At 45.8% G+C, this 27,385-nt stretch overlaps 3 protein-coding genes across 10 annotated transcripts in view; all 3 read left to right on the top strand.

Moving 5' to 3' along the window:
* Positions 1-13,697, top strand: part of LOC135575225 (NAD-dependent malic enzyme, mitochondrial-like) — a 22,264-nt gene extending 8,567 nt beyond the window's left edge. For 3 of the 4 annotated variants that reach the window (XM_065044632.1, XM_065044634.1, XM_065044633.1), the window contains exons 3-16: positions 281-414; positions 838-987; positions 2,063-2,138; positions 2,574-2,735; positions 3,047-3,150; positions 3,462-3,571; positions 4,545-4,642; positions 4,867-4,980; positions 5,064-5,178; positions 5,657-5,799; positions 7,417-7,519; positions 7,954-8,024; positions 8,586-8,684; positions 9,031-10,596. In XM_065044632.1, coding sequence (XP_064900704.1) covers positions 281-414; positions 838-987; positions 2,063-2,138; positions 2,574-2,735; positions 3,047-3,150; positions 3,462-3,571; positions 4,545-4,642; positions 4,867-4,980; positions 5,064-5,178; positions 5,657-5,799; positions 7,417-7,519; positions 7,954-8,024; positions 8,586-8,684; positions 9,031-9,180 — 1,629 coding nt within the window. In that variant the 3' untranslated portion in view covers positions 9,181-10,596. Of the gene's footprint in view, positions 1-280; positions 415-837; positions 988-2,062; positions 2,139-2,573; positions 2,736-3,046; positions 3,151-3,461; positions 3,572-4,544; positions 4,643-4,866; positions 4,981-5,063; positions 5,179-5,656; positions 5,800-7,416; positions 7,520-7,953; positions 8,025-8,585; positions 8,685-9,030; positions 10,597-12,909; positions 12,972-13,638 lie in introns of those variants that run through there. The other variant, XM_065044635.1, reaches the window with a different exon arrangement.
* Positions 13,661-17,548, top strand: LOC102096909 (zinc phosphodiesterase ELAC protein 1). The gene is made up of 3 exons (XM_021288299.2): positions 13,661-13,817; positions 15,388-15,846; positions 16,291-17,548. Exons 1-3 carry the CDS (start codon positions 13,661-13,663, stop codon positions 16,761-16,763), a joined length of 1,089 nt encoding a protein of 362 aa, XP_021143974.2. The 3' UTR covers positions 16,764-17,548.
* LOC135577033 (mothers against decapentaplegic homolog 4) overlaps positions 13,799-27,385 on the top strand; it is a 27,550-nt gene continuing 13,963 nt past the window's right edge. For 2 of the 5 annotated variants that reach the window (XM_065044640.1, XM_065044638.1), the window contains exons 1-2: positions 20,042-20,353; positions 26,314-26,680. In XM_065044640.1, coding sequence (XP_064900712.1) covers positions 26,432-26,680 — 249 coding nt within the window. In that variant the 5' untranslated portion in view covers positions 20,042-20,353; positions 26,314-26,431. Of the gene's footprint in view, positions 13,818-20,041; positions 20,354-26,313; positions 26,681-27,385 lie in introns of those variants that run through there. The other 3 variants (XM_065044642.1, XM_065044641.1, XM_065044639.1) reach the window with 2 other exon arrangements.

The raw sequence follows: 27,385 nt of genomic DNA, 5'->3' as shown, positions 1-27,385 counted from the left end.
TGAGCGTGATACAAATACATGGGAAAGTCTCTTCAAATAGAAGTGAAAATATATAATAATTATAGTTTTTTGAGTTCTATATTTAATGATATATAATGAAGGTCAATATAAAGGTCAACCTATTGTATCTTTTATATATATATATATATATATATATATATATATATAATTTTCTATGGTGGGGCACCTGCCATGAGAAGAGGACGCAGCGGCTGGTCAGAAATAGCAAATAAAATTAGATGATCATTAGAAACGCTAATTGTTTCTCTCTCATTCGCAGGGTATGGCCTTCACGTTACACGAACGGCAGATGCTCGGCTTGCAAGGGCTCCTACCTCCTAAAATAGAGACGCAAGACATCCAGGCCTTACGCTTCCATAAGAATTTGGCCAAAATGACGGACCCCTTGGAAAAGTAAATGGAAATTGCTTTAAAAAATAGCAAGAGGATAACGAACCGAGGTTTTTATGCCCTCACTGGGGGTTGTAGTTGTTGGAGGTTTCATCAATCGTGCGTTATTAATCCCGCTAGGAGGGAATTACAGGGTTAGAATTTGGAGTCTCGTGATGCGTAGTTCGTTAATATCAATGTATTTTGTTGTTTATTGATTTCGTGAAGAAAAGTTCTTCCGCTGATAATTGTTTTTAACAGTAACGAGACTCCCAGCCGCGTCCCGCAATAAAACCGTGCGTTATCTTTATTATATTATATTATCCCAATGCCTGTTTATGCATTAACTCGTTAGCATGCATGGTGTGTCACAGCCAGTGTTTCGTTTTAAATAAGCATGAATGTGAAATGAATTGGGGGTTTTTTGATGGTTTTGGTTGATTTCAGGTATATCTACATCATGGGAATCCAAGAGAGGAATGAAAAATTGTTCTATAGGGTATTACAAGACGATATTGAGCGGTTAATGCCGATTGTGTACACACCAACCGTAGGCCTGGCCTGCTCCCAGTATGGCCACATCTTCAGGAGACCAAAGTAAGGATAACACATATATCTTGCTTATCACTTTTTCTGCGTGCTTGTCAATGTTTTATTTTCATTTGGACTCGGTTACACAAGACTTGTGCCAATTCGGGGCAGGAACGCGAGTGCGCACAAACCCCTATGGCGGATTTGCTGGAGGAAGCTCAGCTTAAACGCGGTCCCAGCAGAATCAAAGCTGCGACCGACGTGTTTCTGCTGATGACAAAGGGTCCCAGGGCTGGAAAGATTATTGGGATGTTCTGCAGTGAATCAGAGAATCGTTTAGGTTGGAAAAGACCTTTAAGATCATCGAGTCCAACCATTAACCCAACACTGCCAAGGTCACCATGTCCCTAAGCACCACATAGAATCGTTTGGGTTGGAAAAGACCCTCAAGATCATCAAATCCACCAAAGCAGCAGCTCTTTTTGCCTTGAATGCCACCTGAGCTCTCCAGGACAGCTCAACAAAGAGCCACAAGACCACGGGAGGAACCTGAAGATATAGCAGTGGAACCGGAGTTAATCACTCTGAGAAATACAAGAGCATCGTCAATCTCAACACTCAGAAACGCTCAGTGCGTCCAAAATAGGATCAGAGAATCGTTTTGGTTGGAAAAGACCGTGAAGATCATCGAGTCCAAGCGTTAACCCAACACAACCGAGTCCACCGCTAAACCGTAGAACTGCAGAGTCGTTCTGGTTGGAAAAGACCCTCAAGATGGAGTTCAACCGTAACCCAACGCTAAACCACATCGCTAAGAACCTCATCTGTGTGTATTTTCAACCCCTCCAGGGCTGGTGACTCCAGCACTGCCCTGGGCAGCCTGTTCCAATGCCCCACAGCCCTTTGTGGAAGGAATTATCCCAAATTTCCAACCTCAACCTCCCCTGGTGCAACTTGAGGCCGTTTCTTCTCATCCTGGCGCTTGTTCCTTGGGAGCCGAGCTCACTAAGCCAGGCTTAGCATCATGTTCCCTTCTCATACCCTTACAGGGGGGCATTTACTCTTTGACATTCAGTTTAATGAAGAAAACTGAAATTTCTAATCGTCACCTATCAAATATTTCTTGGTTTCTTTCTTTCAGAGGATTATTTATTTCGATCTCAGACAGAGGCCATATAAGGTCAATTGTGAACAACTGGCCGGAGAACGACGTTAAGGTACCACTGTTTAATATCTTTTTAATTGTCGTATTTAATCTCAGTTGAGCTGCTTAAGCTTCGTTAGTATTTGACGCAAGTGTAAATACTAAATAATGCATTGATGATGGCATCTAATTAAGATAATAATGAACATGTACCATTAAAATTTGTATGACCCAGTTGGGTCGAGAAGCACAAAGGGAGATGAGGTGAGTGATGATGATTTGAAACATTTTAAATTTACAAGTGGAAATCCTAAACCCAACTTAATAGACTCTAACATTCAGCATTATTGCTTCGAGTAAAATATTCCTTGTTATCTATTATTTGACTGTATAAGCTGTAAATTATTATTTGACTGTATAAACGTACCTGAATTTTCACCTGGAAAAAAACCCACAATTGATATCGCTCTGAAGTTTATAAATTTATAACTGTACCTTTTGTTTTCAGGCCGTCGTTGTCACCGATGGAGAAAGAATCTTGGGTCTTGGAGACCTCGGCGTATATGGGATGGGAATCCCAGTAGGAAAACTGTGTTTGTATACGGCCTGTGCGGGAATTCATCCAGATAAATGCTTGCCCGTCTGTATCGATGTTGGAACGGATAACACTGTGAGTTCGGGATCGATTTGTCAGCGAAATGATGTGTTTGGAAGTAAATTAAACACTGGAACGCTATAAAATAGGCCGACTTGGCTTTAAGAAACTGGAAATGTTTTAAGGCATTTCTTAAAGCGGTTTATTCGCAGTATTGATTTGGTCCATTTTAAGAGCTGCCATCACCAACTGAAATTAATGAGCGTTAATATAGACTGGAGGCTATAAATTCAGTATCTTTGGTGCGAAAGGTGTTACGGTGAGCTCCGCTTAGCGTATTAAGCTAAGCTTAATTCTGCTGCTACCTTCATTTTCTTCTCTTTCAGACGCTCCTAAAAGATCCATTTTACATGGGCCTGTACCAAAAAAGGGATCGCTCGCAGGTCTACGATGACCTGATTGATGAATTTATGGAAGCCATTACAGACAGGTACAACACTGAATATTCTACATGGAATTATGGCCAAAACTGCTGGGAAGTAAAGAATAAATAACACACCGGCCTTGAAATAATCATTTAAGGAGTAAGGGTAAGACTAGAAGTCAAAAGACGCGGCTCTGTAGTGATTTTCCATGACCTGAAACGTTCTTATAGTTAAATATTCACAGAATGGAGCTGTTTGAAGCAGGGAAAGGCCTGGGGGCGTCCTCTTTCCAAAGAGAATTACGTGCAGGGTTTATTTTAAAAGGATTGTGTTTCTTTACGTGTTTTGTGATAGGAATATTTGCCCCGTTCCCTAGGTACGGCCAGAACACGCTTATCCAATTTGAAGACTTCGGAAACCACAACGCGTTCCGGTTTTTAAGAAAATACCGGGAGAAATATTGTACCTTCAACGACGATATTCAAGGTATATCCTTTACATCCTTCATATAGATGCAAAAAATGCACGTAAAACCATAACGTGCTGTGGGGATCGGTTCAGATCTCCTGAGATGGCAGAATGGACTGGGTTGGAAAAGACCTCAGAGATCATCAGGTCCAACCCTTGGTCCAACTCCAGTCCATTGACTAGATCATGGCACTAAGTGCCATGGCCAAGCTCAGTTTAAAAACCTCCAGGGCCGGTGAGTCCAGCACCTCCCTGGGCAGCCATTCCAATGCCTGACCACTCTCTCTGCAAAGAATTGCTGTCTAATCTCCAGCCTAGATTTAAGCCCATGCCCCCTTGTCCTATTGCTGACTGCCTGGAGAAGAGACCAATCCCCACCTGGCTAGAACTGCCCTTCAGGTAGTTCTAGAGAGTGCTGAGCTCAGCTCTAAGCCTCCTCTTCTCCAGACTAAACAAGCCCAGCTCCCTCAGCCTCTCCCCATAGGGCTTGTGTTCCAGTCCCTTCCCCAGTCTTGTTGCTCTTCTCTGCACCCGCTCCAGCACTTCAATCTCTTTCCTGAGCTGAGGGGCCCAGAACTGAACACAACACTCCAGGTGTGGCCTCCCCAATGCAGAGCACAGGGGAAGGATCACTGCCCTTGTCCTGCTGACCACGCTGGTTTGGATCCAGGACAGGATCCCATTGGCCTTCTTGGCCACCTGGGCACACTGGTGGCTCCTGTTGAGCTTCCTGTCCATGAGTCCCCCCAGGTCCCTTTCTGCCTGACTGCTCTCCAGCCACTCTGTGCCCAGCCTGGAGCGCTGCAGGGGTTGTTGTGGCCAAAGGGCAGCACCCGCCACTTGGCCTTGTTGAACTTCATCCCATTGGAATGGGCCCATTTTTCCAGTCTCTCCAGACCCCTCTGCAGAGCCCTCCTGCCTTCCAGCAGCTCCACACTCCCTCCCAACTTGGTGTCAGCAGCAAATTTGCTGATCTGTTCTGTTTTTCCAGGGACGGCGTCAGTGGCCCTGGCGGGACTGTTGGCAGCACAGAAAGCCACAGGAAAACCACTTGCGGAGCAGAAAGTGCTGTTCCTTGGAGCAGGAGAGGTGAGTTTGCTTAAAACCCCAGAACAACAAGACATTAAACTGGATTTCTGGACGTTCACAGTCTGAATTCCATTGCAGAACGTTGCTGAAATACATTAACACAAAGCATTAAATGCATCGGGGAGAGAAGCACAAAGCGCTTCAATGATTTTTCTGGGGTTCTTAACCAGATAACAAACCTCTTTTGTGACTCGTTCGAAACCAAAAGTCCTTTTATCCCCAAGGCCGCCCTGGGAATCGCGAACCTCATCGTTATGGCCATGATGGAAAGCGGAGTTTCTGCTGAGGAAGCCTACGGGAGAATATGGATGTTCGACAAATACGGTTTACTGGTTCAGGTAGGGACGCACCGTGCCTTGAAATACAACATTACGCTGCTTTCTATGTCCCCATCATAAAAGAATCGCCTTTTTATCCACAGGGCCGAGAACAAAAGGTCGATTCCAATCAAGAACCATTTACGCATCCGGCTCCAGAGCAGATACCAAAGACATTTGTAGAGGCGGTGAATGTACTTCGGCCTTCGGCTATCATTGGTAAGTAAGGTTATTTTTGTTTCTGCCTACCCATCGTTTGCTCGATTTAATTTGCAGTCGGCTTTTCTGGGCAGAATCTGGAAGGAGATATTTCATAGCTTTTAAACCACTGACATACGTAGGTAGCGATTTATAACAGAGGTCGGATAGGATTACAGGTATTTCCTGGTACAACTCTGATTTATTTGGAAAATAAAAGGGTTTTGGCTGAGCAGCTACCCTGAGTTTGTGACCTGTTATCTGCATTTGTACCTGTGTGGGGTCAGAAATACCCATAACACCCAATTAAAGATGGGGAGAGCATGGAGTTCCCGCTTTCTTACCCAGAGCAGTAATAAGCGTTCTTTACACCGATTAATCCCCAAAAAATCACATAAAATAATGCTTCGTTCCGAGTCTTTAAGGGTGACATGAAGTGAATCTACTGTCACCTGTCCCGAGGGGGTCAAATATTGATTCTATTTTACCTTTGCTTCAGGAGTGGCGGGAGCTGGGCGGCTCTTCTCTCAGGACGTAATTAAAGCGATGGCCTCTATCAATGAGCGCCCCATAATATTTGCACTGAGTAACCCCACGGTGAAAGCGGAATGCACAGCAGAGGAAGCGTATACGTTGACAGAGGTATGTCACATTTATAAATGTCCTCCTCTTGGCCCTTAGTGATAGAACTGTTTGCTGAGCGGCAGAACGCAAGAACTCAAATGATTTTATTATTACGTGGACTTACTGACAGAATAATACAGAGGTTTCTTGGCTTCTGGCAAAAATAAATGGAGGTGGTTTGAAAAGAAGTGTTGATTTTCAAAGAATGATGTTTTGCTAAGTCCCTTCTCCCAAGGAACAAGTGGCAGGATGAGAGGAAACAGCTCAAAATGGCGGCACCAGAATCACCTCAGGGCTCAAAATGGCAGCATCAGAATCACCTCAGGGCTCAAAATGGCTGCCCTGGGGGCACCAGAATCACCTCAGGGCTCAAAATGGCTGCCCTGGGGGCACCAGAATCACCTCAGGGCTCAAAATGGCGGCCCTGGGAGCACCAGAATCACCTCAGGGCTCAAAATGGCGGCACCAGAATCACCTCAGGGCTCAAAATGTCTGCCCTGGGGGTACCAGAACCAACTCAGGGCTCAAAATGGCAGCACCAGGGGCACCAGAGTCACCTCAGGGCTCAAAATGGTGGCCCTGGGGGCAACAGAATCACCTCAGGGCTCAAACTGGCAGCCCTGAGGGTGCCAGAATCACCTCAGAGCTCAAAATGGTGGTCAGAGGGGTGGCGGGATCACCTCCCAAGAAAGGCCTTGAGGTGCTGGAGCGAGTGGAGAGAAGGGAACGGAGCTGGGGTAGGAACAAGGGAGCAGCAGGCAGACAGAGCACTAAATTGAACATTTTGCCTGAAAATGCCTTTTCTTTACATGGCAGGCTCCAGGTTTCTGTGTTCTCTCCCCTGCCTGCATTCTCCAGGTGTGGGCCTCGTTAAAAGACTTTCTAATTTTAATTCATTTAGCTGGCATAAAGATCTACAGGCATCTTGGATTGAAGGAGACCAGCAGCACTATCAGACCAGCCTAATTACTTCTTGCGGTTTTTACAGTAAACGAACAGGTGTAATTTTATTCCAGGCCTTATTAATAAATTTTGTACCGTCGCTGGGTCTTCAGGCTTTTCTCCATATCTAATGTCTGTTTTCATAATGCAACGTACTCAGCTTACCTATAGTTCATCCTTGAAAATTAATGACGTTCTTCCCTTTAAGATACGCTAATTACTTAGAAGATCCTCAGTGACTTGACTTTGTCATTTAACTAATAAAGTTTATCAGCCCCATGTGTCTCCAGGCCTTAGGAACAGCCTAATCCTGACCGATATAAAACCTTAGGCTAAAAGAATCTTAGGAAGTCAGTAAGGAAACGAAAATATTATTACTTATCTTTTATTCCTTATTATTTTTCCACTAGATGGCACCTGTAAAACCCCGACCATGCTTTAGCACCACTGGGTATCGCGTGGGCTTTGGTTGTGTTTTAATCTTTGTTGCCTTTTGGTCTTTGGCCTTTGGTTGAGGGTTTATTTGACGCTCCAAATTCTCCATTTATTTTAATATTTCGTGCTGATTAAACCCCTTTTTCACAAGAACGGTAAATAGACCCTTTGTACAGTCCCTATGGTCATGGGACTTGTGGCTCATTGATGCTTTTAATCACGGTTTAACACAAATACTTGATTTCTTTGGATTCTTAGGGCCGTTGCTTGTTTGCCAGCGGCAGCCCCTTCGAGCTGGTGACTCTGCCGGACGGACGGACCTTCAAACCAGGCCAAGGAAACAATGCTTATATATTTCCAGGTAATAAATAGAATGATCTCCTTTAAATCTTGAACCTCAGGCTATTCGCACTTCTTTGGTTCCATCGCTATATTAGGAACAGTTAGCGGAGCAGCGTGAAGAGGTGTCACCAGCATTTAAAGCCTAGAACTCAAATCAGAAGAATAAATGAAGGCAAATAAGGATGGATGTGACATGCACACAGCGAGCTCACTAAAACAAAAGAGTGTTTCATATTAAAGGCTTTGAAAGCTGCTGCATTTTGGGTTCTTCTACTTATTTTGGAAGAGGAGGGAGAAAATAGACATCAAAATCACAGATTTAAGGGACCACAGGGTCTGACCTTTGGTAGCCAAAGCCTGATCTAGATAAAAATAACACTCTGGGCGACTCGTGGCATCTCGGCTGCGTATTTGGAAATGCCGTGGCCCTAATTGGCATTAATTGTATTGCAGGCGTGGCTCTGGCCGTGATCCTCAGCAGCGTGCGACATATCAGCGATAAGGTTTTCCTAGAGGCCGCTAAGGTAAGTGTGGTAGCAGAACACGCTGGGGCACAATGGGCTGAAACTCTGGGGTTTCCCGTTGGTTTTATAGCCCCTCGGTGAAAACCAAATAGATTTTCGGTGAAAAATAGCAGCTTCCATTGCAAATTTCATTTAGAAACGAAATAGGAAATGTTTCGATCCATCCGTTGCCGCCTCATCCTGCCCAGCGCTTGGTTTGGTGACGGTGGTGTGGTCGTGGTTCCATCCTCTCCTGCTCTTCCATTCAGGAGCGGGAGAACCCACCACATGGAAATACAACCAAATCAACTGGCCAAACACACATGGATCTTATATTCTTCTATTTGTCATGGTTATGGGTAGTTCAGCCTCCAAAAAAATACTGTTTTATTTTGCTAAATGCTTATAAGCTGAATTTGCTGATATGGACACATTGCGGAGTCGATCTTTGAGGATGTCGAGATTTCGGCTGCGTTATTCGAGTGCTTTCAGGGCACTATAATACTAACAACATGCTTTTTAGCGTCTTATTGATCTCGTTTGGAATTCAACCACTAGAAGCTGGTTGTTTTTCTACCTCAGGCCTTGGCAGAGCAGTTAACGGATGAAGAACTCGCCCAAGGAAGACTTTATCCTCCGCTGTCTAATATCAGGGAAGTTTCTATTTATATTGCCGTTAAGGTGAGTGCGAACCATAAAACTGAGCTGTCCTAAAGCGTTTTATGCATCCATTAACTCGCTGAATTGCACAATAAGAACCTTGGGTGCGAAACACCCTGTTCTTCGTGCCTTTAATAAGAGACGCTATAAAAATCATACGTTTATTGGCTGCTTTTGGTTGATGATGGGCCCACATTACGGTGGTTTGATGAACAGAATTAAGTTGTCCGCTCCCTGGTAAGACATCCAGCAATGGTAAAAACACTTTGGCGTTCGTCTTTACCCATGTTGCGAGTCCTAAACGGCGGGAGCGCGGCTGCCGACGCAATTAAAGGCACAAACTTGCCCGCTGGTTTTAACTTTGCAGGTTATGGAGTTTTTATACGCCAACAACATGGCTTTCCATTACCCCGAGCCCGCAGACAAGAACCGTTACATTCGCTCCAAGGTTTGGACCTACGAATACGAATCCTTCATGCCAGACGTGTACGACTGGCCCGAATCGAAGGTTCACTGACGGCAACATCGCGCTCCTCAGGCTGTATCTTCTAACTCTGCAGGGATCCCTTTTTCAGACCAATTCAAATCATGAGCTTCGAGTCCTGTAATTTATTTTGGCTCATTTTGTTGGCTTATTTCCCCCCGTTTTTCACTTGCCGTAGATCTCTCCCGATTATCATCCAACCATATGGGTGATAATATCGGTCACAGGAATGAGAGCGCTCTCCAAAATTAAATTACGACGTGGCATTTCTAGCTTAGACCCCACACTAAAGAATTCCATTAATACTTTAGCTACGTGCGTTTGATGATGATCTATAGATTTCTTCCTGCTTTTAATAATCCGGGGTTTTCTGCGACGGACTCCAAGGTGATTTACCAACGTTTTGTTGGTTTATTCGTTACTTTTTTAAAGGTTCTGTTTCTAAATTGGTTTCTCCCTTGCACATCATGTTCTCGCAAAACCACTCGCTCCATGTTTTCATGACAAAAGCTCCTCAATGCACTCGCCGCTGCGAACAAACCTCCCGAAGCCAAAACAGCTTTAATTCGTGGCGTTTTTTTGGTGTAAAATCCAAAATTACAAGTTGGATTTTTCCCTTGCGATGAATAGTCCCGCGCGGTCGCTATACAAACCACAACCTGCATTCCTTTTCATTGCGTTCATTTTGAGGGCTACGCTGGCAAAATTGAAGCCGGGATTTAAAGAGAAGGAAAGTTTGGTGGGGATTTACCCCCTTGTTTCTAGCGGAAAACGCACTTTCCACTAAACAGGCCCAAAATAGAACAGGGATATGGTTTGTGTCGCTTAAAGTTCTGCTTTTAAAATGATGTTTGTGTGCTAGATAAAAAACTTTGGGAAGACTGATTATCTAAAGATAGAAAAATAGCCATGTGGGGAAAAGGCCGCGTATCCAAACTGTGGTAAAGCGCTGTCCGATGGGGCTCCAAATCCATCGGGCAACGTATGTGATTTGCAACTTGTATATGTAAGTATATGTACAAAAAAAGACCAACACACACATATGATGTTTTTACAAAGAATGCTTTTTTTTCATCTATTTTTGCTATGTCTGCTTTGTATCGTATTGAAACCCGTGGTCTTCCGGAGCAACTATTTATTTCGTGGACGACTTCTTGTTACCTCCTGAATATTCAGCTCTAGCTGAAGCTCGTTGCGTTTTGTCCGTGGAGTTCGCATCGTTGGATTCAAATCTATTGGGAACGCACATTTCTTCATTTCTGCCGAGGCGCTAATTAGGCAGATGAGTAACAAAACCACCCCGTGCACTGATCTGGTGTCTCGGTTGAGAACGATCACAAAGGCCGGGCAATAAGTCCGTAAATAGAACACTGTCTTACAAAATAAAATTCTGCATCCATCTATTCAGTTTGATGATTTTTCTTAATAAAATCCATCGATTCATCTTCACTTGTGTGGATTCTTCAGATCTAATTAAGCTTTGGATTAATTGCTAGCGCTACCGCTTAGCGAGGAACCGCAGAATCCTTTTTCTACTTACCTAACCTGGTTTCTATTTGCTGGTTTATTCCGAAGCATTTTCCGATCTTTATTAATACAGAAAATTCTCTTAGGGGAAAAAGTTGTCACCGGGATGCATTTTGTAATATTACACAATATAAGTTCAACTTCTATTGTTCTTTATAAAATAAACCACCTAAAGGATGAGTAGATTCTAACTCTTCACCCAACCGTGGTGACTTTAGTCCTCCGAACGGTGTAGAAATCTATATTCCACGTCTCTTCGATGAGGAAACTTCTGGATGCTCTTGAGAGGATCAGAAACCCACACGGAGGTCAATACCTCGGTCTTTTCCAGGACTAATCCAAGCTTAACTTCCTTAAGATCCCAAACGGTGACGTTTCACGATGTTGCGTTGCTTTGCCAAGCCTAAACCGAAGCGACGCTTCACGCGCAGAGCGGCGCCCAACAGGTTTCCTGTGGTAGGTGCGCGTCTTTGCGCTCTTTGTTTTGCAGGAGGGGGGGATGTAACCCTTTGTCACGCTCAACTGTGAAGTTAAACGATATTTAGCTTTTAATTAGCAGCCCTATTTAGCGACTGCTCCTTGAGGAGAGCGGGGATCATGATTATCCAGCCTACTCTGGGCCTGAGTAAATCCAAGGTGGCTTCTTCCATTTACTCCGGCTCTTTTTGACGTCAAAGGCGGGTTTAAGCCACTCTGTCATTCACATAAACGTATCTACGTTTATGTGCAAAAATACATAAGTGCTGGTTGCCGAATTTAAGAAAACCACTCTTATTTTTGGACTTTTTAAGACTGCTATCGCGTTTTGTAACAAGCAGAGACTGGTGTTCCGTGAAACGCCAGAGCAAGGAGAAAATGTAGAGCAAAGCTCTAATTGCACCCACCCAACAGCTGAATTTGAGCGCTATAATTCAGTTCCCGTCTAATTTTGTGCGGATCTACCTTGACCTACCTACTCCCAACATAATTACCGTGCTATTGCAAAGCCTGCGGGTGTGCTCTTGACTACCTTTGACTTGGACTTCTCCATCCTTTAAGTAGTTCCTTTCTAATAAAATGGAAATAAAGATGCTTTAAAGTGGCCAGTTTGTGGAGAAATGTCAAAATCATTTACGTTTATTTCTATCTTAAAGGTATCTAAAGTACATAAATGAATGTACTGGAGTGCTTGTGAGGAATCTCCGGTGTTGAATTATCTGGGACGGTCATTGCTCAGCTGTAACTGAAATTGTATTTAAATGTTAACTGGGTGTTCTTTTAATTTTTTCTCCTTTATACTGTTGTAACTCTACAGAAATGTGTGTCCTGGTCCTCTATTTTCTTAGTAAAATGCATTCCCTTTGCCTAAGTTACATTTGATTTTGTTTATTCTGAAAAAAATAACACTTTACCTCTACAGAATTGGTATGTGATCACCTGCATCACTGCTGGTATTTACCTTTTTTCCCCTTTTTGTCCCTTGCTTAATGCTCAGCAAACAAAACATACTGAGGCTGTAGTTAGAGCTATTCAACTTTTAGCTCTTCAACTGGTTTTTTAGGACATCTGCCTCTTTTACAGCACTTTTAAAGAGGTTCTTTATTAAAAGACTTGAGGACCTACATCCGTATTTTAATAGATGAGGGAAAACACCGGAGTGTGACGGCGGTTTGTGTGTGGTATCGCCCGGCCGAGCTGCGCCCCGCCCGCCATTCGCGGCCTCCGAGGGGCCGGGCCGGGAGAGCTGCGAGTTCCGAGCGGCGCAGCGCGGGCTCCACCTGCCGCCGCCGGGGGGAGGTAGGCGGGGCGGGCGGCTACTCGAGGCCGGGGCTCCGGGCCTGCGGGTCAGGCCTATTCCTGCCGCGTTTTCTGACTAAATCAGCCGTGTCCTCTCCTCCCACCCCCCGCTCCACCTCGGGCGGCTGCGAGGTGTTTGAGGGGGGGTCAGAGTGTTCTGGCTGGTTCTCATATCTCTGCCTCACGGACACAAATTCCCGGCGTAAATCCTGACGCTGGTTCAGCTGAGAAATTGTCAATCTGCTCTTAAGTGAGGAAAACGAAGCAAAATGTGTATTTCTGCCTTTTTGGGATGTGATAAACGCACGTCCTTCCCCCCGTTATCTCCCAATTCAGGTAATTACACCTCATTTTTCTTCAGAGAACCGTCAGGGAAAGGACTGTTCTCTTTTGTAAAGCTGTGGCACCTCCTCTAAAAATCAACTCGATGTCATAAACAGTCATTCTTTTTCTTGAAAGGTATCTGAAGCTGTTGAGGCACCTGCAGTTTGAAACGAGGCAGAAATACATCTGAAAACAAGGTAGGAATTAAACCTGGGAAGGCTGAGGCGCATCCCATAAGTCAAGAAGCATCCGAGTTGTGCTCAGGGAGATTCTGCTCCTATAGACCAACCCGGACAATATAGCAGGTACATAAATAACTGGAGCATGGCAGCTCATTGTATAGATCCTTCTGCAGCTTTTGGGCTCATGAGAAGTAAAACATCCATCGCTTTTGAGGATGCTGTGGCGAAGACAAAATAAATCGGGTCCTCTCGTGGTCGCTGATGTTGCTTTGGGGTGCGAATCTTTCCCCTTGGTGTCCAGTAACAGCGGTTAAATGGCAGTTTGGCGCCGCTCGTTCTGAAACGGCTTTTAGAGGAAAATTCGAAGCTTAAATAACGCGAAGAAGGAAGAAATAATGGTGGGTTTAAAGCTCAGAGCGTTTCCAGCTGGATAGGGCTGTTTCTTGAAGTAACGAGCTATGGTCATGTCTTACTTTGGGCTGCATGTTTGCAACCTTCCCTTGATGTAAAACTGCTGCTTGTAAATATTGCGTTGTCTGAAAATCACAAGCCACTCTGCTTTTGTTTCTATGTTATAAGGTAATTTGATTGTCACGTTAAATTATGTTCACTGAAAGTAAAGAAGTTTGTTTCTTTCCCAGCATAAATACGTACGTTCAGGGGCTCGAAATCTCCCTTTCAGGTGCCGCACCGACGTGTTTAAAATGTCGATGGATATAACGTTCCTCGGCACAGGCTCGGCGTATCCGTCTCCGACAAGAGGAGCGTCGGCCCTGGTGCTTCGCCGGGAAGGGGAGTGTTGGCTTTTCGACTGCGGGGAGGGAACGCAAACACAATTCATGAGGAGCCACCTCAGAGCAGGTTTGTGCCGACTAAAGGTTTTGCGACGAGGGGAGCGGGGAAGCAATTTCGTGGGATCGAAACAAAACACGTTGCGCTGGTGTTATTTGAATACGCGCTAAACACGCCTGAGCATCTGAAGGTGCGGTTGCCGAACCTGCCGCGCAGAAATCCTCGATTGCCCTTTGGTGAAGAGCTGTGTTTGAGTATCAGTTGGGGAATGAGCTATTAGAGAGCAGCGTAGGGGAAAGGGACCTGGGGGTGCTGGGGACAGCAGGGTGACCATGAGCCAGCACTGGGCCCTTGTGGCCAGGAAGCCAATGGTACCTGGGGTGGGTTAGAAGGGGGTGGTCAGTAGGTCCGAGAGGTTCTCCTGCCCCTCTGCTCTGCCCTGGGGAGACCACACCTGGAATCTTGTGTCCAGCTGTGGCCCCTCAGTTCCAGCAGGACAGGGAACTGCTGGAGAGAGTCCAGCGCAGCCACCAAGATGCTGGAGGGAGTGGAGCATCTCCCGTGTGAGGAAAGGCTGAGGGAGCTGGGGCTCTGGAGCTGGACAAGAGGACACTGAGGGGGGACTCATTCATGTTTCCAGATATCTAAAGGGTGAGTGTCAGGAGGATGGAGCCAGGCTCTTCTGGGTGACAACCAGTGACAGGACAAGGGGTAATGGGTTCAAATTGGAACACAGGAGGTTCCACTTAAATTTGAGAAGCAACTTGTTCCTGGTGAGGGTGGCAGAGCCTGGCCCAGGCTGCCCAGGGGGTTGTGGAGTCTCCTTCTGTGCAGACATTCCAACCCGCCTGGACACCTTCCTGTGTAACCTCATCTGGGTGTTCCTGCTCCATGGGGGGATTGCACTGCATGAGCTTGCCAGGGCCCTTCAATCCCTGACATTCTGGGATTCTGTGAGAACCAAACTCTCCTAAATTCATTTCTCGGGCTTTGTGATTTCAAACGTTGGGCCACAGACCGGCTTTAACCCGGCGTGGTTTGTATTTGTCTGCAGGCAGCTCTAGACAGTACCCGCTGCGAGTCTTCAATAGATATTGTGCTTTTGTTTTCAAGCAGCGCGTATTCGTGTTAACTTCCATTTTGGCAATAAAATAGCAAGCAGATTTACCTTCGGTCGCTGTGCTTTTGCAGCAGCCAGAGCAGCCTTTGGACTCTCGAGTTATAAAGATGGAATTATCAACGATAAACTGTTTAAAGGACTTTGAAATCAAACCTGGATGTTTATTTTCTTTTCTTTATGATCATTTCATGTGCGAAATTCAAAACTAGACACAAATTCCACCTCAGGTTTCTCATTCGTTTCCATGTGACGTATCAAAGCGCAAACACTTTGTGGCGTTTCTTTGCAGTTGATTCTGTTCTGTGGAGCGTGTCTTGCTTAGAAGCGACTAAAACCTTTGTCTCTGGCGTCTTTTCTTGACCTGTTTCGCCAAGATAAGCCTTGCGTGTTGATTTCTTCAACACTCATTCCATTTTCATATCCCTCCTTTATTTCCCGCTTCTTGCCACAAAGTGTTAATATCCTAATTGTTCTGGCGTTCGTTTCTTTTCCTCTCTTGTTTTCCTTTCTAATCGCCAGGCAGAATCACCAAGATTTTCATAACTCACCTTCACGGCGACCACATTTTTGGCCTTCCCGGCCTGCTGTGCACGCTTAGTCTCCAAGTTAATCCCGACCCAAGCAAACCGCCGCTCGATATTTACGGCCCCTTAGGGCTGCGGTATTTCATCCGGAGGAGTCTGGAGCTCTCCCACTCCCAGCTTCTCTTTCCCTACGCTGTTCATGAGCTGGTCCCCACACCAGATCAATGCCCCGCGGAGGAATTTAAAGAGTTCTCTTGCTTGGATCAAGTGGCTCAAGGTGCACAAGGGCGAATTCTCCACCTGGATCCAGTCGAAAACTCTTACTTACTGCTTGAGGATGAGCAACTGGTTGTGAAAGCGTTTCGCCTGTTCCATCGCATCCCTTCCTTTGGCTTTGTGGTGGAAGAGAAGCCCCGGCCTGGTAAACTCAACGTCCAGAAGCTGAAAGACCTTGGTAACTACTTTATTTTACCTCTTTTGAATGTTTTAAAGGCCTAAAAGCGCGAGCGGTGACTCCGCAAATGCAGCTAATTAGCCCTGCTGTATCCCTCCATAATCCATTTACATTCAATATTCCCGTTTCTATTAAAGACGTTTTCATACTTCATAGCAACGCAGCGGCCTGAATATCAAATACCCATTAATATCGTGCAGGGAAAAGCAACCACGTGCAGACGTTAAAGTTGAAAAAGCACAAAGCGGCTTTGAGGAAAATACGCGTATTGACTTTAATATGAAGAACGTAGCTTGTCTTTAAACACGCTTCCTGCTCATAGTACAAGCTCTTTATTCATGTGAAATATCCATCGCTATTTATATCGAGGTTGTATTTAGCCCGTCTCTTTTTAAGTGATGATTTTATAACCGAATCGTAATACTTACGGACTCTATTTCCCAGGAGTTCAACCAGGTCCTCTCTATGGGAAGCTGAAGAACGGAACCTCGGTCGTTCTGGAGAACGGAATCACAATTTCTCCTTCGGACGTCTTAGAAAACGCGATTCCCGGAAGGAAAATCTGCATTTTGGGGGATTGTTCGGGGACGGTCGGAGATGCGGCGGCCAAGCTTTGCTACGGAGCCGATGTGCTGGTGCACGAAGCCACGTTGGACGATACCCAAGAGGAAAAGGCGCGTGAGCGCGGTCACAGCACTCCCAGAATGGCGTCGGCTTGGGCCAAACGCTGCCAAGCCAAGAAACTGGTGTTGACTCATTTCAGTCAACGATACAAACCCGGAGGGGAGGGAGACGCGGACGTCACCGAAATGAAGAGACAGGCCGAGTCGGGGTTGGATGGGCAAGAAGTGACGCTGGCCGAGGATTTTATGACCATAGAAATTGCTATGAAAAAGGAAAAACAGCCGCTTTCGTAAAGCCGGAAAGAAGGACGCGCAAACATCTGGAATTTGGAATGAATTCGTGGTGGGTTCGGACGCTGAGCCGCCCCAGAATCGGAGCGTTAGGGCGGCACAAACCTTCAGAGCCCGTGGGGTTTACAATATTTAGTAAGAATTCAACATATCCTGCCCATTAAAAGCCTTTGAATAACATCTATTTCAAATTTACACGCCTCATTTTGCGCCTGTTATCTGACTGTTAAACTGGAATTAATGAAGTATTTAGAACCCCACCAAATCGTTGTAACTGGGGGTGTTTTCATGCTCAAGTCAAGTTCTAATTCTCCAGTTCCACAGGATCAATAAATACAATTTAGGCTTCCTGTCCGAACTACTATTGAAATTTAATTGAATTTAATTCATTTAAAGCCCTAAGTTTGTACACCCAGTAAAGCGTTTGGAAATCTCGACAAGTCATCGTTTCTAAATCGTTCCTCCGGGTGCGTTTTCAAAGACAAATGCTTTAAATTGAAGATAACAAAGCTCCAAAAAACAAATGATTTAGAGCATATATATGAGTATATATATTTATATACAGCGATAAGCTTCGCCCAGAACAAGCTGGTGGGGTGAGCAAGTTAAATCCTGAATATAATTTGGCTATATTCGTGTTTTCTTCATGAAGGGCGGACTTGGCTATAATTAAATCTTAATAAATAAAGGAGTGTCAGATATATATCTATATATATACATATATAGGGAATGATTGCAAACATCCTAAATACATTTTTAGGATCTAAATGAATGTATTTGATAATCCAGTTATAGTTGTCTCTTTGTTCTTACCAAGGTCCACTCTTCAAGTGTGGATACTAAAGCGCTTCATCAAACTGGTGAGACTTGAATTAAATTAATGGGAAGAGCAGAAAAATTTGGAATATACACCCATTTTCTCAATGAGTTTCTCTCTCCATTAACCATTTTCTAATTACCAGAGGACAAAATTCCTTTTCATTAACGTGGATCTGCTTGAGAGTCCAATCCCCCCATGGAGCAGGAACACCCAGATGAGGTTACACAGGAAGGTGTCCAGGCGGGTTGGAATGTCTGCACAGAAGGAGACTCCACAACCCCCTGGGCAGCCTGGGCCAGGCTCTGCCACCCTCACCCCAAACAAGTTGCTTCTCAAATTGAAGTGGAACCTCCTGTGTTCCAGTTTGCACCCATTACCCCTTGTCCTGTCACTGGTTGTCACCCAGAAGAGCCTGGCTCCATCCTCCTGACACTCCCCCTTTAGATATCTGTAAACATGAATGAGTCCCCCCTCAGTGTCCTCTTGTCCAGCTCCAGAGCCCCAGCTCCCTCAGCCTTTCCTCACACGGGAGATGCTCCACTCCCTCCAGCATCTTGGTGGCTGCGCTGGACCCTCTGCAGCAGTTCCCTGTCCTGCTGGAACTGAGGGGCCACAGCTGGACACAAGATTCCAGGTGTGGTCTCCCCAGGGCAGAGCAGAGGGGCAGGAGAACCTCTCGGACCTACTGACCACCCCCTTCTAACCCACCCCAGGTACCATTGGCTTCCTGGCCACAAGGGCCCAGTGCTGGCTCATGGTCACCCTGCTGTCCCCAGCACCCCCAGCTCCCTTTCCCCTACGCTGCTCTCTAATAGCTCATTCCCCAACTTACACTGAACCTGGGGTTGTTCCTGCCCAGATTCAAGACTCTACACTTGCCCTTGTTCTATTTCATTCCATTTTCCCGCCCAACTCTCCAGCCTGTCCAGGTCTCTGATGGCAGCACAGCCTCTGGCGTGTCACCACTCCTCCCAGCTTGGTGTCACCAGCAAACTTGCTGACAGTCACTCTATTCCCTCGGCCAAATCACTGATGAATATCTTGAACAATCCCGGCCCCAGCACTGCCCCTGAGGCACTGCACTAGATCCAGGCCTCAACTGGACTCTGCCCATTGACCACGACTCTCTGGCTTCTTCCCTTCAGCCAGGTCACACTCCACAACTTTTAAAAATAATTTACTCATAATTACGTTCATTTGCAAGGAAAAGCACATGAATTATTTAGCTGGGCTGGTTTCGTTCTAAAAAGCCCATTTCTGGTCCAGGTCTCGCTGCGAGCGGCGGTTTGGCACAAAGTCACCACGACGACTTAATGCATTTTTTATTAAGGATAAAAACGTATCGATCGGGATCTTGAGGTAGAACGAGCCAAGATTTGATTGAAATAACATTTTAGGGGGGGAACGGACGCTAAACCGCAACATATTAAATGGATCCAGCACTTTGTGTTTGAAAAATACCGGAGTTCGGAGGCGTTTTTGGTGGGTGAAGCGTCTTTGAGCTCCGGCTTAAAACACACGGACGTATCATCACGATATAATCACAACGACCCCGAATTCAGATCCTTTCCCATTTAATACGTGTTGTCAGAGTGAATTAATCGCATGTTCCCAAACTCAAATATCAATTTGCAACGCGCTCAGCAAATCCCAACGTGAAGGAGCTTCAGTTACATCCACCCAGGAAAAGACGCCCAATATAGCACTATTTTACATGGCTTTTCATCACTGAGATTTAAAGGGTGTGGAAGTGGCTATAAATGACTTTATAGTGTGAGCAGGAAGTTTTTTGCTATGGTGATATAACGATTTTTTGTCATTTCCATCATTCTTCGTTGTTGTTATCAGAGGAGCTGCGTTAGCACCCTGCCAAACACCCCCTGTATTTAGCAAAAACGTTGCGTTTTGCAGCGATTGCGGCATTTCGTGCCCCTTTTCCCTTCTCTTTTGTCTTCTAACGGTGGCCAAAATGTAACATTCTAGTTTAACAAATCAATATTCTCATTTTCAGCTGAATTCCGTTGGGCAGTTCGCTTTTGCTGGACGAGACAAGCAGTTGGATTTGCAGCCCGGTGTTTGCATTGGGGTTGCATTAGCGTCCCTGTGCATTTGTTGCGGTTGCATTTGCAGGACTTTCCACTTCTGGGGTTTGCATTTGGGAGGTTTTCCACTTGTGGAGGTTGCATTTCTGGGGGTTGCATTTTGCACTTGTAGGGATTGTGTTTGCATTTGTTAGAGCCGCATTTTTGGACCGGTGCCTTTTCGCGGGCTGTGTCTGCGCCGCCGCCGGACGCCAACCACAAAAATAAACCCGCGTAACGCGCCCGCCCGCTTCACTCTCTTCCAGCCGGCTGCGCAGCAACCGCGGCGCGGCGGGCGCGCATGCGCACTTACCTCGCGGGAGGGGGGTGCGCGGAGCCGCTCCGCCGTGGCGGGCGGGGGGGGGGGTGATACCCGGATGTCGCGCATGCGCGGGGGCGCTCGGACGTGTCGGCCGCGGAGCGCGAGCGGCCGGAGCCACCACAACAACAACAAGCCCGGGAAGGCGGCGGCGCGGCCGGTGCAGGGCGGCCGGTTCCCCCCCTTCCCCGCGCCTCCCAGCGCCGCCCCGCCGCAGCCCCGGGGAGGGGAGGGCAGGGCAGGGCGGGGGGGCGGAGGCCTGGCCCGCTCCGCCGCACCGGGGCCGGCTGAGGCGAGGGAATCCTCCCCCCCCCCCCCCCCCGCCCCGGCACCGCTTCTCACCACAGGCCGCGCCCGGAGAGCGGCCGCTCAGGTAACACCCGCTCTCGGTTCCCCAAAAAAACACCCCCCTCAAAAAAAAAACAACCCAAACAACAAACTTTGACTATTATTTATTTAAAATCGGCTCTTCAGCCCGTCTGGCCGCGCTTCAGTTTTCTCCCCTCTCTCCCGCACGCTGGGAAATGGGTTTTGTTTGATTTCCCTCTGCCAAACCTGCCATTTTATTCACGGGAAGAGGCGCTGCTTTTCCGAGCACAATTAAAGATTATTCCATCATTACTATTTTTCCTTCCATTCCCCGTTTCTCGTTGTTTATTTTTTTTTGAGGGGGGTTTGTGACTTGGTCCATACTTGAGTCTTCCAGTTTTATACCACGGGAGGCTGGTTAATTTATGGGCTAATCCACTTGTGGGTTGGACGCGTTATTATTTCGAACCCAAATTGCACGACTGCAACCCCAAGTGTTGTCAAACACACACGGCCGGAGTAGGATCGTGGTGTTTTTTACCACCGCTTCTCAAATTATCTCGGTTAAGGCTGGTGTGCCACTGTCAACAGGCGAGAGCGATTCCCGACTGTCATCTTTGAAACTCTAAGACTCTCATCCTGTTATTACTTTGCTCAGTGATGTCGCTTGTCGAAACTTATAAAACTAAACTTGGTTTTGTGCCCCATAATAGGCAACTTGTCCTTCTAGCCCTCCTGTTATCTTGGCCGGAGTTTCTTCTCGCTTTGCATTCGCGAACCTCTTGATTTGCTTGTTGCATAAGCATGCGTGTTTAATATTGATGGAGAAACTTTATTTCAAAGAGTTGCGGCCTAAAGAGTGTCTCAAACTGATTAGAATGCCTTTTTCTTTACGTCGATGGCTCTTTACATAATGCGTTCGAGTGCAGCCGGCACAATAGGGTTGTGAGTTTTGAGAGGTAGCAACAGATAGAGCGGAGAACAAAGGTGCTGGGAGCGGGTGCTGGTGAGGAGCAGCCGTCACTGTGCTGGTGTTCAAGTCAAATCTTAGGACTCCGTTTTCCTATGTTGTTCACCTTGGGAAAAACTTGCGGCTGGAATTTTCCACGCTTGCTTTGCCCAGAGGTGATTTTTGTGTGTTTTGCAGAGAACATTATCCCCGTGCAGATTACAATAAAGAACAGATGTTATCTAATACACCTATTGCCGGGCTATCGAAACGTTACGTGCGAGTGGAAAAAATCACACCGCTTCTGCCCCACTGAGGTTTGACTCTTCCTTTTATTGCTTGGCCGAGCCGCAATTGTTTCCTCTTTGGGTGGTTTTGACAAATTGGCCTTTTTGGAAGGACCTTTCTTTGAGAATATGGGGCTCGCAGGATCCTCTGAGGAATGCTTCAGGTTTGCTTGTTGTTTTATGGCAAAACTTCCACCGCCTTCAGCTTTTTCTCCGACTGTTGTTGGGTTTTCATGCGGTGTGAGGATGAGGAGAGGGGGTTGAACACCCTTTTGGAGGTGCGTTGTGCAAATAAATCCAGTTTTTGAGGAGTTTAGTGCCCTTTCCATGTAGTGATCGTCCCTCTCTGACCATACAAGAAGCCTGTATTGAAAAGAGGAGCTTTTGAGCCATAAACCTTCCCAAAAGATAGAAAGTAGAAGTGCTTTTTGAAAGCCGTTGAAGCGCACAGGTGGAAACCGCGAGGAGTAAAGATGCAGATGAGCAGCTTTCTTCCCCAAAGAAATGGCTGCTCGTGCTTTTTTCACCGCAGATTTATGTGAAGACGAAAGAGTTGCCACTCAGAGTTGTCTTAAAACTCATCTCCGGTTCTTTTTACGTTGTCATGTGTCTGAAATTTTTCTAGCGCCTGACAGCGAGATGAGCAGAATTGAGAGTGATGATTCAGATAGGCGCACAAAAATAGTATTCTGGGGAATGTTAGATCTTAATGTACAGAACTGTGGTACCTTTGCACTTCTCCCGCTCTTTGATTCTGCTTGTTCTTATGTCTACAAACATTTTTGTTCCCGTTCACCCTTTGGGCAAGTAGCTAATAGTCTAATGTGCTGGAAAGTAGCTGCAGTTTAATCACTTATTCATCTCTTCATCAAATCTCGAGCTGCCTTTTGTTTTATTGGTTTATGGATTCTTTATCATGTTTATCATAAAACTTCTACCACTGCATTATTAAACAGCAAAACTCCGGAGTAATGTTTTGGTGGTTAAAAGCTATCAAATATATATACGCTGCTTTAGCGGCAGCTTCGTGTTTGTCTAATTTTGGAGGCAGCAGCTTATACAAGAGCCTTTCTCGTCCTTTATTCGTGGGAAATGTTCTAGCAAAGCGTCAATTTGTACGCTCTTCTCATTAGCCAGTTCGTTAACATCGCGTTACCGCCTGGGCTCAAAATGTTGCGCATCTATGACCGGGGCGGCTGTTGCTCCCAGAGCATCGGGAGCAACCTCCAGTAACCCATTCTGATGTTTTCTTACATATATTTTGCCCCAAATTACCTTCATATTTTACTTGAAAGCTCAGACCATATAAGCATTTCTTTTCCTTTTCCCCCAAGACCGTAGTAATACTTAAGTCATGGCTCATCACAAAGGATGTTCTGCCTGCAATTCTGCTGACTTGCTTAGACCCTTCTGCATTATTTTACAACAGATAATGGCCAAGTTATCTTAAGATTCATAGCGTAGATAAAAACGTATCGTACCTGGCGAATGCCGTTAGACACGCTTATTTTCCGTACGTTATCGTCTTTAGCATCTCTGTGCGCTTGTAACACCAGCCCTTACGCATACGAGGACTAAAAGTGCTCAGCTTTATGTATTTGTGTTCATCATAGAGCATTTTTGCTGCTCAAAATCTGTGATTGTATCATTTAGAATGGAACAGTTTGGTCGGAAGGGAATCTACTCATCCATTGGTGAGCGTTTGAAATGCTTTAAGGTGACACAGAACTGTTTTCTGATCAGTTTGCACAAAAATAAAAGGCAGATCTTTCTCTACCTTGCTGTTTAAAGGCTTCCCGAGCCCCAAATGTGTCATCTGTTACTCCGCACGTGTAATGTCTTTGTTTTTAATTTGATTTTAGCTTCACAAACTGCTTGGATTCCCCTCACAACTGTTTATTTCAGGCCTCTTGCGCACGCGACGGCAAATCCACCTTGGTTGTTCCTTCGCTTCGGATGCGTCCGTGTCTCCCGTCTACCCCGTGTCAACGTCCCACCAGCATCTCTGGACCTTCAGCACCGCGTCTGGAACCTCTTTTCTGAGCTGGAACCTCTTTTCTGAGCTCATCTCCATCATCAAAACCACCATTAATACTTCACACATAATTTGGCGCGCGAAATCTCCGAGCGTCTCAAGTCGTGTCTCGTTTAAAAAACATCTAGTTGGCCGTAGCAATTTAACGAATCCAATCCAAGCTCAGAAAACTACGTGGAGGGGCTTTTGGCCTTTTGCCCGTTTCTTAAAGCAATTATCAGGTGGCATTCGGACTGTCACATTTTTAGACCGAGTTTCTCGGTGAATTTGAGCCCTCCGCAGCTGCGATTGGCTTCAACCCCACTGGAAATGAACAGGGTAGGGTATCACAGCAGCGTCGCGCTGGATTAACCGTCTTGCCCGAGCTGTCGGATTCCTCCGATCATATTCCTTTGGGTTAGTCGCTCGTTTCCAGCTCCATCCATGGTTTATCCGTGTAAGCGTTTTATTTCATTTGCTCGTTCGGGGTTGATCGTTCTCCCCAAAGTTCCCAAATTCGCTTGGCTAAATGGCTGCGACACCTTGCAGCCCTCATGTCTTGGTTGAGTTTCTGTAATAATACCTTTGTATAAGCAAGGAAATCAACTCCGTGTGTTTTTTTCTAATCTAAACCCCATCTTTTCTCTTCCTAAACCTCTTGTTTGTACCTTCAAACGGCTCATGTATCTCTGCCGACGTCTCTATGTCTTTGCCTACTTCTTGCTGAAGGTTTTCAAACTCAAACACACCTCAGCAACTCTAAGGCCTCACGAGAGACCTTCCACAATCTATTTCTATTGTTCAGGTAATTTCTGGCAGCCGTGAAAACCAGGCATGTGGCACCAACGTCGCGTTTGTCGTTTCAGACAGCTGCTCCGTGGTTGGAATTTCATCACGCGGGCTGAAAAGATCCGTCACCCTTCAGGGAGAGAAGTGGGTCGTACGTGGTATTTGTTCAAGTCTGCGTTGATCTCGGAAGAAGAATTTCAGCTCCTGGTTACTTATTAGTTCTTGGAGATAGTGACATGTTCACTCCATGTCGTTAAAGGTGGTTTTAATTACTTGGCAATCTCGTCTTTCAGATTTCTCTCCTTTTCAGAGGATCTTATTCTTGTTACAGTACTTAAACTATCACAGAACACTCGTTGGCTTCTTTTTTAACACCTCTTAATGCTTCTTAGTTGCAATCCATTTCTTTCTATACCATAACGAGGTAATTCTCTACAACTTTGTTAGAATATTAGTTGAGCTTGTCCTCTTTGTTCTGCTTGCACCATATTGTAGCAAAAGGGAGATAAATATCTTATTCCTTGGCAGGCGAAGCCAAGAGCTTCACTCTTATCTCTTGCTGCTTGTCTCGTGTTCTCGGTCTCTTTTTTGCCTCTTTTTCCCCCAAAACGCTCTCACCCGTTGCCGTTTCCATGAAATTCCTGCTGAGAGGGATATTTTTGCTCAGTATACTTGGCTCTACCTATCCCACTGTATATCCAAGCGCGGGATGAGCGTGGGACGTGCTAAGGAACGAATGTATGGTTTCATACATCAAATAAACATGAAATCACGCAAGCAGACGGTTGTTTTGCGGAACATCTAGCGCTCCGTGGCCGGAAGCTGGAAAAATACGTCGCGTTAAGGTTGTGTTTTGCTTTTATTCGCATACGTGAAAGCAACAGAGTAAGAAGGTGCGAAGGCACCTCTTGAATGTGTGATCAGCGGAGCGATTTGGTGAGAAAATCAATTTGGAGGAACTTAAAAAATAGTCTGTAAACTATCCAAAGGAGAAACACGTCGTGGCATCTGTTGATACACACCAGGGTGGTAACTACTGATCTACTCGCTTTTTGGGGGATTAAAATGGCGCGATTAAATAGAGGATTTCTCTAGAGGGGACTTGTCAAGCGGCCACGCGCTTCGATATTCAAAACCCTAAAAACAAGCGGCCCGGCTTTGGAAAGTGCTGAGCGGTCAGAAGCTCCTATGGAGCGCCGGGTGAGTCGACATTTCGGAAGATCGTCCCACTTAAATAAGGATTTATTCGCTCCATCTTCCTCCGTTCAAAGTCAGCGAGGAAATTTATCATTCATCTCTTTATTTCAAGCTCTTTTGGCTAAAACTTTATTATTATTATTATTATTTATGATGACTTGTGCCCATCTGTCTGGGATGCTGGTTTATATTTAAGGGAAAGGATATTTATTCTGGTTTAGCTGGTGGATCTATGCAGGTTGCCATAGAGAATGAGTGGCAGGTTAAGCTTGACTTTTCAAAGAGGTTTAATGAGTTGAAGCGCAAAAGGAGAGACTTAAATAACTAAGTAAAATGATCTTGAACTTTTACGTTAGTGTTTTCCTTTATATATTTTATTTACATTGCTGAGAATGCCATGGTGGTTTCTAGAAATAGAAAGGCTTCTATTTTAATCTTATTCAGAAAATGTAAAGTGTAGTAATTAAGTAGCTCATTCAGAATCAATCAAGCTCTTCTAATTTGTGAATTAACTTCCAAAGGATATTCAAGAAGAAGAAATTCATGACCAGAAACTGCTGCAGGTTCTTCCCAAGTGGAGTTTAAAGGCCAAATATCTTAGGACTTATTCCTTATCTTAAATTTAGTGTAATTAAGGCAGTTCTGTTTGAGACACTTTTTTACTGACTTCGATATGTCTTCATGTGCTTTTTAATATCCTGTAGGTTGCTTGAAAAATAAGCCAAAAGCCACAGAGAAACGTGATTTGTTACTAAAGAAATTCTAATGTAGCTCTTTTTTCCTCCTAGGTTTTCCCATCTAACACTTCACTTGGATCATCTCTCGTTCATCGGCTTGAAAATCAGAACAGCCCCCAAACCCGACGGTTGATCTGAAAGGAAAATTAAACGAAAAAAGCTGTGACAAATGGACAATATGTCTATTACTAACACGCCAACAAGTAATGACGCTTGTCTGAGCATCGTTCACAGCTTGATGTGCCATCGCCAAGGTGGGGAGAGCGAAACGTTCGCCAAACGCGCCATCGAGAGTTTAGTGAAGAAGCTGAAGGAGAAAAAAGATGAGTTGGATTCATTGATTACGGCCATAACCACGAACGGAGCTCATCCCAGCAAGTGCGTGACGATCCAGAGAACGCTAGACGGGAGGCTTCAGGTTAGTACAAGCAAAAACCAGATGTTTTCCTCCATTCTGGAGTGCTGAGGAAGAGTAGCTGTCCACCAGCTTTACTTTTATTTTTTCCTGTTTTGATGATGGAGAGAATCCCAGAATGTCAGGGGTTGGAAGGGCCCTGGCAAGCTCATGCAGTGCAATCCCCCCATGGAGCAGGAACACCCAGATGAGGTTACACAGGAAGGTGTCCAGGCGGGTTGGAATGTCTGCACAGAAGGAGACTCCACAACCCCCTGGGCAGCCTGGGCCAGGCTCTGCCACCCTCACCCCAACAAGTTGCTTCTCATATTTAAGTGGAACCTCTTGTGTTCCAGTTTGAACCCATTGCCCCTTGTCCTGTCACTGGTTGTCACCAGAAGAGCCTGGCTCCATCCTCCTGACACTCACCCTTTAGATATCTGTAAACATGAATGAGTCCCCCCTCAGTGTCCTCTTGTCCAGCTCCAGAGCCCCAGCTCCCTCAGCCTTTCCTCACACGGGAGATGCTCCACTCCCTTCAGCATCTTGGTGGCTGCGCTGGACTCTCTCCAGCAGTTCCCTGTCCTGCTGGAACTGAGGGGCCACAGCTGGACACAAGATTCCAGGTGTGGTCTCCCCAGGGCAGAGCAGAGGGGCAGGAGAACCTCTCGGACCTACTGACCACCCCCTTCTAACCCACCCCAGGTACCATTGGCTTCCTGGCCACAA

This window comes from Columba livia, chromosome W (assembly GCF_036013475.1).
Source record: "Columba livia isolate bColLiv1 breed racing homer chromosome W, bColLiv1.pat.W.v2, whole genome shotgun sequence".
NCBI lineage: Eukaryota > Metazoa > Chordata > Aves > Columbiformes > Columbidae > Columba > Columba livia.
This window is presented reverse-complemented; position numbering and strand designations above follow the sequence as displayed.

Excerpts from the sequence above, each read along its gene's own strand:
- LOC102096909 (XM_021288299.2), top strand. The coding sequence starts at position 13,661 with ATGTCGATGGATATAACGTTCCTCGGCACAGGCTCGGCGTATCCGTCT. Across the intron at positions 13,818-15,387 it reads GAGGAGCCACCTCAGAGCAG|GCAGAATCACCAAGATTTTC; the intron begins GTTTGTGCCGAC and ends TCTAATCGCCAG. Across the intron at positions 15,847-16,290 it reads CCAGAAGCTGAAAGACCTTG|GAGTTCAACCAGGTCCTCTC; the intron begins GTAACTACTTTA and ends TCTATTTCCCAG.